The sequence below is a fragment of the Alternaria rosae genome, assembly GCF_020736505.1.
Source record: "Alternaria rosae strain MPI-PUGE-AT-0040 chromosome Unknown BKA58scaffold_7, whole genome shotgun sequence".
NCBI classification, from domain to species: Eukaryota; Fungi; Ascomycota; class Dothideomycetes; order Pleosporales; family Pleosporaceae; genus Alternaria; species Alternaria rosae.
Window position 1 is genome coordinate 2,017,795 of NW_025763576.1, and position 15,965 is coordinate 2,033,759.

General features: G+C 54.2%; 5 protein-coding genes across 5 annotated transcripts; 3 read left to right on the forward strand and 2 right to left on the reverse strand.

The window, feature by feature from the left end:
- Positions 1-313: 313 nt before the first annotated feature.
- BKA58DRAFT_403866 (uncharacterized protein) lies at positions 314-986 on the reverse strand (the record flags this gene model as incomplete). The annotated part of the gene is made up of 2 exons (XM_046171810.1): positions 314-712; positions 762-986. 2 exons carry the CDS (start codon positions 984-986, stop codon positions 314-316), a joined length of 624 nt encoding a protein of 207 aa, XP_046023705.1.
- A 1,907-nt stretch (positions 987-2,893) lies between these two features.
- Positions 2,894-6,415, forward strand: BKA58DRAFT_389125 (male sterility protein-domain-containing protein). The gene is made up of 2 exons (XM_046170715.1): positions 2,894-4,237; positions 4,287-6,415. The coding sequence occupies exons 1-2, from the start codon at positions 3,029-3,031 to the stop codon at positions 6,267-6,269; spliced, it is 3,192 nt and encodes a 1,063-aa protein (XP_046023706.1). The 5' UTR covers positions 2,894-3,028; the 3' UTR covers positions 6,270-6,415.
- Positions 6,416-7,950: 1,535 nt separating this feature from the next.
- BKA58DRAFT_413043 (major facilitator superfamily domain-containing protein) lies at positions 7,951-9,885 on the forward strand (the record flags this gene model as incomplete). Its single annotated transcript, XM_046172396.1, has 3 exons — positions 7,951-8,244; positions 8,370-8,749; positions 8,808-9,885. The coding sequence occupies 3 exons, from the start codon at positions 7,951-7,953 to the stop codon at positions 9,883-9,885; spliced, it is 1,752 nt and encodes a 583-aa protein (XP_046023707.1).
- Positions 9,886-10,393: 508 nt separating this feature from the next.
- On the forward strand, positions 10,394-12,794 carry BKA58DRAFT_216938 (uncharacterized protein). The gene has a single exon (XM_046166172.1). It carries the CDS (start codon positions 10,749-10,751, stop codon positions 12,585-12,587), a length of 1,839 nt encoding a protein of 612 aa, XP_046023708.1. The 5' UTR covers positions 10,394-10,748; the 3' UTR covers positions 12,588-12,794.
- Positions 12,795-13,001: 207 nt separating this feature from the next.
- Positions 13,002-15,744, reverse strand: BKA58DRAFT_319128 (uncharacterized protein; the record flags this gene model as incomplete). The annotated part of the gene is made up of 3 exons (XM_046167706.1): positions 13,002-13,548; positions 13,597-14,806; positions 14,871-15,744. The coding sequence occupies 3 exons, from the start codon at positions 15,742-15,744 to the stop codon at positions 13,002-13,004; spliced, it is 2,631 nt and encodes an 876-aa protein (XP_046023709.1).
- Positions 15,745-15,965: the final 221 nt, after the last annotated feature.

The window sequence follows — 15,965 nt, forward strand, 5'->3', positions numbered from 1 at the left end:
GCGCATGTGGGAAAGCATCACTAAAACGGATCAAGATACAGCAATGGCGGTATTGGTAGTATTGGGTATTACAAGTCGTGTGTCCTTTCATAACATCGCATTAAGTATCCTCCTAAACTCCCGTCATCTCTCTTCAGCCGCCGTGAACAAATAGATAGCAGTGCAAGCAATGTGACGCCAACGTCGAAGCGCTAGTTACGCTATGCCGTGGCTCCCGATATGTGATATCGCCATGCTAGTATCCGTGACGCGAATCCATCCTCATTACCGTCCAACTGGGACCGGCCCGCAATCCATCTATAGTATTGCCAGCTTACAAGGCGAAGCCGAAGAGGGCGAACAGACCACCGGCAAGGACAGGTGCGCCGTACATGGCGTTGCGGACGGCAGCACCCTCGGTGGGGGTAGAGGAGGCTCCGCTGGCGGCGGCATCGCCGGTGTTGTCTGGGGAAGAGCCGCTGTTGGTGGCCGAGGGGCTGTCGGAGGGAGAGGCGCTTGAAGATGTGGCGGCGGCGTCGAACTTCAAGGTACCGCACTCGTTGTCACGGGCCTGTTCGCACTCAAATCGGGCAGCAGCGTCGGAGCCGCTGGCGACGACACACTGGTCGTACCAGTAACGGCACATCTGGCCGTCGACGGACTGCTCATAGTTCCCCAGCGCAGAGCTGATATCAGTCTCGTTCCTGCACTTGCAGTCGAACTCAAGCGTTTGCTATGCATATGTTAGCGGAAGAATCGCATGTGACCGTGGGTATACTAACAGAATCGCAGTTGTTGCCCTGGCTGGCGACTTTGCTCTGACCACCGCAGGCGTCGACGCAAGTGTTCTGGTTGGCGTTGCACCACGCCTGCTTGTCGTCCTGGGGCACCGAGCCGGCGTCGACGCTGCAGCATGGGATGGGGGTGTTGTAGCTGCCAGTGGAGTTTTGCGCAGAGGCGAGGCCGGCGAAAGCCGAGGCGGCGACGATGATGGAAGAGTAGAGCATTGTTGTGGATGGGGCAGAGAATATCAATGCCTGCGCGGTACAGAGTCAGCGGGAGATCGGCAGCGGTGGAGCGGGTGCGGATTGGGCTTGGGAGGAGCAGTGAAGGGGGCAATGGGCGCAATATATGGACTGGGGGCTTTGGGGGCTTCGGGCGCAGCGCAGGTGAGACTTACAGCGTGATTTAATGCTGGTTTGGGTGAACGGATTGAAGAGGCGGGTGTTGCTGGGGAGGGCAGGAATATATGCTCCCGCGCACGGGCTAGACAAACAACGCTAGCCGGCCGTGCTTGCCTCTAGCAGCTAGGGCAATTGCACCTCGAGATACGCTCAGACGCGATCAAAAGCTACCTGGGCGACTTATGCGAAAGCTGCCCGCTAGGAAATTGCTCAATTTGCAGCGCCGTTGGGGCAAGGCCGAACATCCGGATGCTGTTGCGCTCGTCGGGCACGCAGCAGCAGCCTCGCGAGCGGCCATCGTCACCGTCGCCGTGTGTGTTTCAGGCGAAGACTGACGCAAAACCCGCCACGCTTCGGATACAGGCCTGCGGCAGCGACACTGCCAACTGTCTGCACCCCAGCCATGCCCGCCGTGGTTGGCTGCGCGACATACCGCCCCGCGCAGATGTGTTGACCTGCTTGGCTCACGACAAAGGAACATGGTCGCAGGTCAACGCGCCCGTGCATCGCCTTCTCTGTGCAAACCCCATCGCCTGACACGTACGGGGCTGCTCAGAGACGGTCAAGCATCGTCTGGCGGGCCGAGCTCCACTCCTCACCAGCAGCCGCCCAAAAACAACGGCCGCCTTGCATCCATCCTCACCGCACCCTCGACGTCGCACAGTTTCAGATCCCATCGCATGTCGCAGCAGGACCCGGCGGCTCTCGAGCAATAGAAACATGCGGTATAGCCACAGCAAACACGGCCGCCGTCGCTCGAGGAATGCCGGATCCTGACTTCCGGCTTCCACTACCTAGCGTATTGCCTTGCTGGGTGGCCCGCATATACTCACATCCTCGGGCCGCACAGACGAACGACGTATCCACCGGCCCAATGCATGTGGGCAGTCGATACCACCAATCACCGGCCTTGACAAATCTACCTTAAAAGACGCACCATGTTCCTCGTGAAGCTATTCGCATTGCCACACACCGCCGCGCTGCTAGCTGCACCTTTTCCCCACTCTCTGTCCCAAAACATTGTCTTGGTTGTGCCGCGTCGGATATAAGCCCGTTGGGCGGAGAGCGGAGAGGCGCTGGATGCGTCCAATGCTCCAAGCTTGTCAGACATGCCATACATGGTGCCGCATTCTACATGAGGCACGGTACGCCATCTGGACGTCTCCAGAAGTGAACACTCGCCGTACAGTATTGCAAAGACTCAACACCCGTGACACGTCGATAGGCACTAGTCACTGGGTCGAGCATCGAGGCGTCGACATTGCCCGCATTCGCTACCCCAGAAACACGATAGTCACTGTGGCGTTGCCAGTACACGGTAACACCTGTCGTAAGCCGATTACGCGGGTGTACGTCGCTCTCCAGCCGTTGTCTTACGCAGAATATTCTCGAGCCTCTTTTAGCCGTCTCGTGACGCCGTCTGCCATCATGACCCACTCGCGAGACCGAATTCACTGCGTCCGATTGCGATCAAGTGGCGGCTCGCGTTGGAAGGCTGCATTGGGTTGGGCATGACCTGGTTGAACGCATGGTTCGTGCGCGCAACAGCTGACCTATCGTCCCGGAGCTCACAGGAAATCAAACACTTGCTGCTATCGTGAGGGTTTGTGTGCAGCCTCATCTTTCGATCAGACACAGCCGCATGTGTGTTGTACATGCAGTAGCTTGCTCAAGGAGCAGCTGCAGGGTCGCTACTGCCTTTGCAGCCAAGATGATGTCACGACTAATGGCGCTTGCATTATCGCTGTCACTGTGGCCGCAAACATTGCACACGCCACTTGAAGCTGACGCATGCACAATCCAGTCGCACAGGCTATTGGACCAGATAGTCCTGTTTACCTGGGCTTTTCGTTATACGTCTCAGAATGCAGAACAACTACTTCGTCTGCACGCTCGGCCAAGCTGCAGCCCTAAACACCAATCCGAAGTCATACCGAAACATTAGCGAGTTCCTCAGTCAACAATCCCAGCATCATCCATTACTCCCAGCTGTTGGCTTTCCTATACCACGACCCAACCAGCAAGAATGGGACTACCGCGTCCTCACATTTGCAGACGTTGACCAGGGCACCAACGTCTTCGCCTCGCGCCTCACAACTTCCCTTGGCACATCTCGCAAGCTAGCGACTGTAGCCTTGCTATGTCACAGCTCTCCGGAATTCCTCTTCACTTGGCTGGGTCTGATCAGAATAGGGTACTCTGTCCTTCTGGTAGCACCACAATGCCAGCCAGCAGCCATCCTACATCTCTGCACAGCATGCGAGGTTACTGACTTCTTCTACGATGTTGCCCATACTGAACGGGCCCAGCAGACCGAGACGCTGGCAAAAGAACAAGGTACGCTGGGGCTACAAGTGATGCTGTTACCACTGAGTGGTGCAGAAGACGTTCTCGATGTTATCCAGACCGCACCAGAGAGTAGCGTCGAACCTCTTCATGTAGATGAAGGATCCATTGCGTACTTACACCACACGTCTGGAACCTCGTCAGGTCTGCCAAAACCAATCCCGCAATCCCATCGTGCGGCTATTGGCGTGCTTCCGCATCTCCCCAAGATTCCTGCCCTAGCATCCTTCACTACAACGCCCCTTTATCATGGCGGCATCGCGGATCTCTTCCGGTGCTGGACGAGCAATGCTATGATCTGGCTCTTCCCAGGCAAAGATGTACCAATAACAGCACGCAACATCTGCAACTGCCTGGATGTGGCCAAGATGTACGCGGCGACGGAAGGACTACCCAAAGTCAAATACTTCTCATCCGTACCCTATGTGCTCCAAATGATGGAGGCCGACGAGAAGGGTCTGCAGCTGCTTCAAGACATGGACATTGTGGGCGTTGGAGGCGCTGCATTGCCAGCAGAAGTGGGCGACCGATTAGTAAAGAGCCGTGTTAATCTCATCTCCAGATTTGGGAGTGCGGAGTGTGGCTTCATTCTGTCTTCGTATCGCGATTTTGCCGCCGACGACGATTGGCAGTATCTGCGGAACTACAACCCACCGAAACTGGTAGAGTTCGAGAAGCGTGAAGCAGACCTAGCAGAGCTTATTATCAAGCCGGGATGGCCACATATGGTACCTTGCACGAGTTTAGACGATGAGACGACCGGCTGACTTGGAGCAGGCCAAACAGAACCGACCGGACGGGTCTTTTGCAACTGCCGACTTGTTTGCAGCACATCCGACCATCAAGGACGCATGGTTGTACCATTCGCGAGCAGATTCACAACTTACTCTGCTAACCGGAAAGAAATTCGATCCGGCGCCCCTGGAAGACGCTATCGCGGCTTCTCCTTGTCTCGAAGATGTGCTGATATTTGGTAACAACAAACCCTTCCCAGGTGCTCTTCTCCTGCGATCAAAACAGTCAAGCAACATGTCAGACCAAGAGCTCCTAGGCGCCATTAGGATACAAGTCGAGAAGCTGAACAGCGAAAGCCAGGACCATGCAAGGATATCGTTTGACATGCTCATTCCGCTACCCTACCAAGACCAGCCACTCGAGAAGAGCAGTAAAGGAACCATCATCCGAAGAGCGGCAGAATCCCGGTTTGAAGACGTTATTAACAGCGCATATGGCTCACAAGATTCCGACTCGTCACTTGAAGTAAGCGACGACGATCTGCCCCAGCATCTAATCGGCCTCATTCAAAGTATGACGGGTCAGACGGCGGAACTGAACAACGACGTAGATCTCTTCTCCTACGGTGTCGACTCGATCGCATGCATGCAGTTGAGGACACGTTTGAGACGCTTAATTCCCAATTTCGAAGGTCAGCTCCCGATGAGCGTCGTTGAGGACTGCGGTACCGTGCGACGATTGACAGACTATGTCTTACGAAAGAGGCATGGACAGACCGACTCTGGTGGTGAAGATGAAGAGAAGTTGATGTTAGACTTGGTGAAGCAGTATGGCTCGTTCACGGCTTCGACACTGTGTACCGCTACCAATGGCTCCGTTGCGAAGAGGGGAGTTGACGAAGTGGTGGTACTAACGGGAGCGACCGGCGCGTTGGGAGCACACATTCTAGACTTGTTGCAGAAGAGATCGGATATTGAGGCAGTTTACTGTCTTGTCAGAGGAGCAGATGAGCATGCAGCAAGAGAACGTGTCAGCAAAGCATTGGAGCAGCGTGGACTGGTTAGCTTGTTGACCCCAGGAGCCGCGGATGGTAGAATCAAAGTCATACCGTCTCAGCTGAGCGAAGAACGTCTGGGACTAGATGGCAACGTATACGAGTATCTCGCCGAGAACGCGACTTCGATCATCCACGTCGCCTGGACTGTCAACTTCCGCCTGAAGTTGCGCAGTTTTGAGAAAGATAACATCGCTGGTGTACGAAACCTGCTCAATCTTGCCCTCAAGTCACAGCGATCGCAACCTCCGCGTTTCACGTACTGCTCTTCTACTGCGGCCATCATGAACGGCACCCTCGACGTGTCTGGTCAACTACCCGAGTTGGTGTCATCTGAGCCCTCTTCAGCATCTCCATTGGGTTATTCGCGTTCGAAGTGGGTCGCAGAGCACATCTGCCTTGAAGCGCATAATCGGACGAATCTTCGCGGATGCATAGCAGTAGTCCGTGTTGGACAGCTCGCTGGGGATTCCACATCAGGGGTATGGAACACGAAGGAGGCATGGCCCATGATGTTGAGTACTGCGAGACTCATCAAGTGTTTGCCTGATCTCGATGGTGAGCCTCTAGATTGGCTGCCCGTCGACGTTGCTGCAAAAGCGTTCCTTGAAGCTGCCGGCCCCCTCAAGGAACATGAGGAGATGCCAGTGTTCCATGTATTGAACCCGCACCACAAACCAAGCTGGAATCAGATGTTGCAGTGGCTTCAAAAGGAAGAACAGTTTGAAATCGTTGCACCCAAACAATGGGTAGAGCGCCTAGAAAAAGCTGGTGACTCGGATCATTCTGCGCTGAAGCTGTTGGGGCTTTGGAAGGAATCGTACGGCCGCGAATTGACAGAGAAGACTGCGCGACCACAGTTCTCAACGACAAAGACGAGCGAGTCTGTACGGGCGCTGAAGGACGTCGAGCCGCTGGACAAGGAGTACGTCGAGAGAATATGGAACTGGATCCAGGAGAATGTTAAGTAGAACCGTCCACGGGCGAGATCAGGAACGCTGGGCCTGAACGGATTCACATTACCTGCCGTCGCCGCGAAGTAAGCTTAGGACACCATCAGGCATCCAACATAGGTCAGACTAGAAAATTACATGGCGACTTCAACACGTCGATCGGTCCGTTCTCTGCTTCACCATGCGATATGACTCGAACGCCACGCCTGCAGCATGACATGTGTAGTGTGACGTGCCTGTCAAACGACCAAGTGCTTAGCCGCGTGCAAAGTGTATGCAGATGTCGTGTATTGTGACACACGACTAAACATGAAGACTGCTAGCAAGGTACTATGACTGTGTGGGAAAATGGTTAGCCAACACTATACATGGCTGATAGGAACCCTCAAGAGGATACACTCGCGAAACCTACGTGCGCTCTGTGTGCAAAAACAAACAATGTAGTAACAATACTCTACATCATCCTACCATCCTACCGAGCCAGCCACCATGACACAAATCTACAACCCGCAATGAGGAAGCGTCATCTCCACCCGTCGCATTCTCGTAAGCGACAAGGGAGCGCCAATTCTTCCACCCCGAACCCCCGATCTGTCGCCAAGCTTTTCTCGGATGCGAGTCACACGAGCTTGGCGGTGAACAAGACGGGTTAGCACTTTGTGGACTAGATCCACCACGGTGAAATTTAACCGGTAGGAGTGGACTGAATTCCAGGCAGCTGCATCCTGTTGCAGGTGTGGTAATGAGGGTTGCGGACGAAAGCTGAGAGCGGTCACCGCGGTGCAGATGGAGCGTGCTTGCAGTCGATGCGGGATGGGGCTGAGATGAGCTGCATGAGCGCGTACAAAGGGAATGATGTACTGCGCCGTAATCGCAACACATGGGAGAAACATGCTCGTTCATGTCAAAAATACATCATAGCATGAACTACATCAAAAATAAGTCGGCGCGCGCGGACTCCGACCTCCAGATAAAAGCTTGATGCAAAAGGACACTAGCTAAGCCGCAAGATCGCTGCAACGGCGTGAAGCTTCTTGACCATGTTTCTAGACTCGAATCCAGGTCTTCGGTTCCCGACGGCCCCTGCGATGCAATGACAGGTGCAAATCGCAAACTCATCGAGTCACCGGTGTGAAGGAATGGGCGTCTGGAGGCGCGATGGTGGGGGTTCAGGCAGCCAGTGAGAAGACGGATGACTCTATGAGGGTGTTTGACGCGGACGAAATGTGGTGGTATGCTGCGATGGAAGCAGAGAGTCATCTCGGTGCACAGATGCCAGATACGATGTATGCGAGGGAGAATGGACCCCCCGAGACCCACTGGTACCAAGCTTTGTCCGGCAGCTAATTCTAGCGCCTTCGTAGCACGGAACGGGGACGAAAGATTGTCTGTCTTCCGTTTGGCAAGGAAAATGTCGGTTCCCTTGATTCCTTCAGCCCTAACTCCGCTCTCGTTACTTACCTCCTTTTTGGGGCCTGCAGAGTCAGGCAGTATATAGAGGCTGTGCTTTCCGCCACCGTGGTGATTCTTGCCTGCCTATCTACCAACGAGTCTTCAGCTTCTTGTGTTTACTTCTCGCACATCGACGAGCTAGGCGATAGTTGTTTGCTTCCCTTGTTGGCGATTCCCGGACTTGCATTACGACCACTCTCTTCTTCCATCGCATATACACACGACACGCCCACTCTGTGCCTTGCCCATGAGCAACGCAAACCAGCTCCGCCCGTCCAGCATGACGGACTCGGAGAAAACCGCTGCGCCCAGCGTCCAAGCTACCGTTACCGACGAGAAGAAGGGTGCTGTCGAAACCGTTGCTCCTGCTGCTGGTGTAGCTGTGGATGCTGCTCAGTCCATCGTTAAAGAGAAGACTTCGCGACCCAACTCAACAGCTGAACCAACATCAGACGACGACGACAACTTTGAATACCCCACGAAATGGAGGCTCACTGCGATTACCGTGGCACTTTGTCTAAGTGTCTTCTGCATGGCGTTGGTAAGCTGCCTCCTTCTGTAATCCCCGGTTCCACGGCTGTGGTACGCCGTTGATCGACAGCGGCTACACCTGTCCAACCAAACCATGAGATCTGCCAATGAGTATGCGCTAACGCCTCTGTTCAGGATAACACAATCATCGCAACAGCTATTCCTCGCATTACAGATCAGTTCAAAGCGCTCAACGATGTAGGCTGGTATGGGTCATCGTATCTACTGACTACGTGCGCGACGCAACTCATCTACGGAAAGTTCTACACCTACTACTCCATCAAATGGGTATACCTCATCGCGCTCTTCATCTTCGAACTCGGCTCGCTCATCTGCGGTGTTGCGCCAAACTCGACTGCACTCATCATCGGACGCGCGGTCGCTGGTGTCGGAGCCGCTGGTATCTTCTCCGGAGCCATCTTGATCATCTCCGTCACCGTACCGCTACGCAGTCGCCCTACTTACATGGGACTCATTGGAGGCATGTATGGTATTGCGTCTGTTGCTGGCCCACTGTAAGTTGTGGAGAAGACGTTTGGATCCAAGATCGACATGGACTAATGTTTACTTTAGCATGGGCGGAGCCTTCACAGACCATTTGACTTGGCGTTGGTGCTTCTACATCAACCTTCCCTTCGGTGCCGTTACCGCTGCCTTCATCATCCCCTTCCTCAACGTCAAGCGTCGTGGCAAGAAGATCACGGCTACCTGGCAACAACAGCTTCAGAAGTTCGATCTTCCCGGTACCGCGTGCTTCCTGCCGGCTATTATCTGCTTGTTGCTTGCGCTCCAGTGGGGCGGTAGCAAGTACGAGTGGAACAGCGGACGTATCATCGCGCTCTTCGTCATTTTCTTTGTCCTCATCTGTGGATTCATCACTATCCAGTGGTGGAAGCAAGAAGATGCTACCGTCCCTCCTCGTGTGTTCCTCAACCGCAATGTCTGGGGCAGCGCTTGGTTCGGTGCCATGTTGGGCGCGTCCTTCTTCCTCATTGTTTACTACCTTCCCATCTGGTTCCAGGCGATCAAGGGCGCGTCTGCAACAAAGTCTGGCATCATGAATCTTCCCGCCATTCTGGGACTTGTCATCATCTCGATGCTTGCCGGTGGTGCCGTCACAGCTCTGGGCTACTACACTCCGTTCATGCTCACCTCCTCCGTCCTGATGGCAATTGGTGCTGGACTCTTGTCAACACTGGAAGTCAACAGCGGCTCCCCGCAGTGGATCGGCTACCAGTTCATCTTCGGTGCTGGTGTCGGTTTCGGTATGCAGCAGACCCTTGTAGCTGTTCAAACAGTCTTGCCAGCCGACGACATCCCCATTGGTACCGCGATCATGATGTTCACCCAGACCCTCGGCGGTGCTCTCTTCATCTCCGTCGGCCAAAACGTCTTCACTAACCAGCTCATCAAGAACCTCGCCAGCATCGTGCCCGATCTCGATGCGAGCATCGTCCTCCGTACTGGCGCGACCGAGCTAAAGAACGCCATCGACCCCGAGTACCTCGGCGGCGTATTAACGGCCTACAATCTGACTCTTACCCAGACATTCTACGTATCCGTTGCTTGCGGTGCCATGTCGATTGTCGGCGCGGTGTTCGTAGAGTGGAAGTCGATGAAGGGCAAGCAGATCACCATGGCTGCTGCTTGAACGAGTCCCAAGACCGGGGACTTTATTTCGACCTGATCTGATGTCTTCTTGGGCGTCTAGGTCCATGTTTTGTATGATACCCTTTTCCAGCGGCATGTTAGCACCAGCATCTTGCTGCGAGCGCGGCGTTTGTCTTTTGGCATATACATTGTAATAGATGATTGATGAATGGGAGAAAGTGATAGACACGGCACTTTGCTTTTTGGCCTGATGTGCTGGCAAAGGCATGACGACTCTTCGCTCTAAGAAACCTGTAATTGAATGGATCAACATACTGCATTAAACTCTTGTGCTGTACATGTTATGATTATACTTCGCGGTCGTTTCACAGCCACACCTCCAGGGCTTGTCGAGCCGGTCCCACCCGCCGTGACGTCAGCCCGTTTACCGTGGTTTGACTCTTTTGGGACGTCACATGCAAGTCCCTTTCCCACACAGGACGGCCGAGAAGAAAGTGTGTGGAGCCGGCAGCTGACATGGGCGAATAGGCACAAGGGCGGCTGGAGAGTCGGTGTTGGATTGGTTGCACTGGCGGTTGGTGTCAGGCTTTAGGCTGATGCTTAGCAAGGCTTGTTTTTTGCAGGGTCAAGCCTCCCACTGGCGATCAACACTCATCTTGCGCTGCGCCCGCCTTCGATTGCGCGTTCGGCGCTTCTTTTCCCAGCCTTGCATATCCTGCTTACACCCGCCCACGCCATGCACCTGCAGACTGTGCTGCTCCTGCGACGATATACATTTGACATCCTCTGCTAGCTGGCCTCTGCCGCGCGCCACAGTTCCGTTGCGCCGAGACGCGATAACAGCCGGCATAGCCAGCACAACTCCAGGTCTTACAGACAGAGCCACCGTCGCGCATCGCAGCCATGGCGGAGGAGAAGGAATCGAGGCCAGAAGACGCGCAGAACGGGCATGCGCCGGCCATGCCGGAGAAGGAGGGGGGGATGGACGGCGCTGATAGCGAGCCCCCAAAGCCGCAGAAGACGGATACGTCCGGCAGTAAGAAGAAGGGCCCGGAAGGAGGCTTCGATGACACGCCCATACCGCGCGCGCCGCCCGGCTATACCGTCAAGTTCACGCTCCACCGCGCCAACAACCTCCCGCTCGCCGACATCAACACGCTCAGCGCTGATCCCTTCATCATGGCGCAACTGTACACCGGCCTGCCCACGAGACACAAGGAAGACCCGCCGTTGACGCTGCGAACACCGACGATCCGACAGAGCACCGATCCTGTATGGGACTGCGAGTGGGTGGTCGCCAATGTGCCCTCGTCCGGTTTCAACCTCAAGTGCCGCATATACGACGAAGACCCGGCAGACCACGACGACCGCCTCGGCAATGTACACGTTACCGTTCCCTCTATAAACGAGAATTGGGGAGGCATACGCGATCAGACATACCCAATCAAGAAGCGCATGGTGAGCAAGCGGGCCTATGCGCTGCGCGCCATGGCTGTATGTTTCGGCAAGGCGCATCACATGAACGGCACGCTGAATGTGAGCGTGGAAGTGCTAGGCAGGACCGAGGATGAGAACGGCGGGCGTGCATATACCATTGGACCGCAGTTCTGGATACGGCATTACTCGCCGCTTTTGGGACGCTTGCTGGGCCAGAAAGAGCCCAACAACGATGGCAGGGTGTCGCGCAGGAACGGCAAGCAGAAGCCTGAGAAGTACAACTTCCAGTCGAATCAGATGCAGATGCGCGGTCCGGTCCCTGAAGCCATGTACCACCGCTACGTCGAATTCAAGCCTTTCGTTAAGAGTATGTTCACCGCTAAGGGCGTGCGAGGATTCGTCTTATCGAAGGCACTACACCACCAGCATGCGCGCGTATACAACTTCGATCACGCTACAGAGTTCAAGGTTCTGCCTGCGCCTTGCAAGGAGTTCACGCAAAAGTTCCTCGAACTAGTCCACTACGATCAAGGCGGGAGAATCTTCACCTACGTCTTGACCCTCGATGCGCTCTTCCGGTTTACAGAGACTGGCAAAGAATTCGGCATCGACATGCTGAGTAAGCACACCATGCACAGCGATGTAGCAGCATACGTAGCATTCTCGGGTGAGTTCTTCATCAGGAGACTAAAGCACAAAGACCGCAAACCTCCGGATGAAGGCGGAAACAACAAATCCCACCCGCCAGGCGACATCGACGGCGGCCCTCCCAAGGAAAGCCCAAGCAAAGACCCAGCCTACTACGAACTCGTCATCGACAACGACTCCGGTACCTACCGCCCCAATGCCAAACTCCTCCCTCAGCTCAAAGATTTCATGTCGCAGAATCTGCCTGGCCTACACATCCGCACCCTCGACTGCCAAGGCGACGCCGAGAAGATGGAAGCCATGAAGTCCGAACAGCGCGAGCGCAAGAAGAGGGAGGGCCAAGCCGTGGTCTACACTCAGATCAGCAGAAGCAGCAGTATGAGTAGTAGTGACGAAGAGGAACTGGATCGTCTAGAGAGTGAAGGTCAAATGGCGCCCAAGCATCTTAGACACCAGATTCAACGGGAGGCCGGGGCGAGAGTCGATGCATTGAAACTCCATGCCAGGGAATACCGCCCGAGTAATAATCACGAGGGGTGGAGGGGTGACGGCCATCCCGCTAGAGCCGATGACGGGGAAGTGGACAAGATGAGGCAGGAGAACGGAGATGAACCGGTGACATCGTACGACAGCACACAATCTGGTGCTAAGAGCTAACCTGCATACTCGACTAACGTCTATTCCTTTTCGTGTATCTGTTATCATCACGCCTTGTACGTGGTTTCCTTAATACGTTTCCCAGCATATTCTCTTCTAGCATCCGAACTTCTGTTACTTTAGTGTTTTTTTTTTCGTTGTGTGCTTTCTTGAATTGCATCTTGCCCGAGTTAAAAACGCTTGCAGCTGAAGAGAGCCAGAGAGAGAAGAGGAGGAAACATTACATACACGGACACTCTCTCTACCCCGAGATACCCGCCATCCTATATTTCTATAGCAGAAGAGCTTAATTTCCTGATATTATCAAATTACTTGCTGTCGTTGTAATGAATGCTTTTCCGCCTTTGTTAAACACTACGCATGAGCCCTGCCAACCGTGAAGACTCTACATTGGTTCACCCAACCACGTGTTCTTCACACCCACTCCGGCACCTCAACATCGGGCTTACTAACCCCAAACCTCACTGCCTTGGCATAGTACTCCAACAGCGCCTCCCCTTCCTGTCTCCCCCTCTCAAACTCCTTTCTCAACCTCTCCCTCCCCTCGCCAAATAGCCAAATCTGCTCCCCGCCAGCACCCATACGTTTTCTCATTCCGCGACTGTAATCGAGCGCGTGCCGGACTTCTCGGCGGTCTGTGGCCTTGGCTTTGAGCGCGATGTAGGCGGTTAGGTTGAGGAGGACAGCTAGGTCGAGGGGCGTTGTCAGGGTTGTCGGGGTGGTGGATGCCGAGGCGGAGGAGGTAGTAGAGGTTGATGTGGAGGTGGAGGTTGATAGGGTAGAGGAGGGGTATTGGGGCAGATCATGGCCGGTTTCGCTTCTTAGAGCAAGGAAGACGCCGGTTGTCAATGCGGCGTGGATGTAGGTTAGTGGGAACTTGTTTGTGGCTGTATGCAGTTCGAGGCTGCTTTCTAAGGCACTAGATAGTGGGGTCCAGACTTGGAGTGGGGGAGCGCGGGAGCTGTTAGTGTTGCTGTTGCTGCTGGTGCGTTTGGGCATGAAAGAGGACAGGGTTTTAAGGACCCAGAGATGAGCGTTCGCCCATTGTTGGGGTGCGTTCCAGTTGGTTTCTTCTGACGCGTTGTTCAGGCTCGTTTCGAGTAGACCGGGATATGCAAAGAAGTAGTCTCTTATCGCGCGGTGAGTATAGCTTATCCTCAGGCTCTCGGTACTGGCGTGTTGATCGGGTGGTGTGGTGTCGAAGATGGCTAGCAGTCCTTTACACCGCTGTTGGGTCAGGGTCTGCATGTCTTCGACTCTCTTACTTATCTCGACTGCTGTCAAGGGCCGTACATCTGCGGCTAGTGTTGCTGACGTCTCGGCTGTGAAAGCAAAGGAGAAAGGCAGGATGGCCGGGCATATGTCTTGATGTGAGAGGAGGGCGTGCAGTTTTCCAACTACCTCGACGTCTTCTGGAGCCATTTTGCTGAGCATGTGGGCGAGCAGATCGTCCAGGAGATAGGGAAGCCCCTCCGCACGATCTTTTAGGACAAGGAAGTCAGAATCGGGCTCTAGATTTTCGAAGAGAAATGTGGTGGCGAGTTTCAGCCACAGAAATACTCCTGAGCTCTTTTCAGCGAGCATCCCGACGATGTGCTCTTCCTCTTGGCCGTCCATCTTCCCTCTGAGCGAATGCAACTTTGGTTCCTCGCCGAACGTTTTGATCAGGTAAGTCTGTATATCATCTCTCGTGTATTCCTCCAGCACCATTCTAGGCTTATTCTCAAACGCTGAATAGAAGACTGGTGAACTTCGAGCCGAGAGCAGGAACTTGACGTTGTCTCTCCGCGAAGTGCTGAACACGAGGTCCATCAACTCCTTCGGGTAATCATCCGTCTCATCCAGCCCATCGATCATGAAGAGAAACTTCTTGTTTGCATCGCCGACCAAGCCCTCAAACGCTACTTTCAGCTCCGGAAAAGTAAACTCGTGTAGGCCGCCAGCGTAGGATTGGAATGCATTCCAGCGATCGGAGAACAGGTTCTGCATAATGACTCCGTCTTCTTCCAGGGGCCCAAATATCATGTCCTGTAAAGTTTCGTAGATGATGGCTCGCAGTAGACCAATGGAACTCTTCTGCAGCTCTGTCCCATTATTCCAAAGGAAGAATCCAGACGTGATGCCGGGTTTCTGACCTGACCACGCCTCGAGATGTGGGAATAAGAGTGGATTGCGGAAGAGATATTTCATCAGAGTGGTTTTCCCTGAGCCCGGTTTACCTGGAGCCGTTGTAAGAAGACATTTAGGGATCGAAAGACGGGATAGTAAGAGATGAAAACGCACCGGTGAGCCAATATATTTCTTCGCCCCTCGTATTAGTAAACCACTCCAGCAAACCGCCAACCTGTCTCGAGCCGTCTCCCATCACCCACTCAAACCCTAAATTGACGGAACTATTGATGCTATTCATCCTTTCATCCATCTCCTCGAACCACAGCCTCTCGAAGATGGTAGCGCGGAAGTATGCTTCCTTCTCTGCCTGGATGAGCGCATCAACCTGTTTGGAAAACTCTTCTACATCCTTCTTCTTGCTGCTTTTCCAATCATTGCTGTGGATCATATCGAGGGTTTGATTCTGCCACTTTTCCCAATGCTTCGTGTGCACACCTTCGTCGCCGCTGAACAAAGCGAGACCAGTCTCAATGGATTGATCCAGATACTGGCGCATAGCGAGTAGTAAGCTCGTCTCAATATCGCGACGAAGGGCTCGATACTTCTTCTTTGTACCTGTCACGTTGGCCTTCTTCCACACCCCGTTCAATAATGCTTCGCGCGCAGTGGGCCATCGCGGGTCACCAAATTTTCCCTTCTCTTGCGCAGCGATTAGTGCGTCGATGAACAAAGCTGTCAGTTCTTTGACTACCTCAGCATGCTTCAACAATTGCAGCGCTGCCTCGCTAAGTTTCTTGGCTGTTTTTGCGCTCTTTGCTGATTTTTCGTCGTACAGCTCTTTGAGCTCAGAGTTGTCGATTAGGTCGGTTAGGCGATAGAGATTGTGTATGATATCTTGCAGGAAGGCTGCATTTTCCACGAGCGGTGTTGTCGAAGGTGAGCTAGGCTGGAAGATGGGATGGTCTTTGCGTAATGCGTTGATGGAGAAGTCGATAGTTTGGATGAGTGCACTTGCAAGGCCGACCGCCGGTATGGGGCGCAACATACTGTAGAATTGCTTTTTCGCGGCACAGCAAAAGCCTAGTCGCGACGTCTGAGCCTTATGACCCTTTTGATATGCGAAGCGCATGTCTGCTGCGCCCCTAAGGCGTATGCGCACAGACCAAGTTCACTGAGGGCCTAATCCAAGGTGCGGGCGTTTCAAAGTTCAGCGCACGTCGATCCTGCCTACACCACGACCTTCCGCGGTCGTCTCAGGACCGAGGC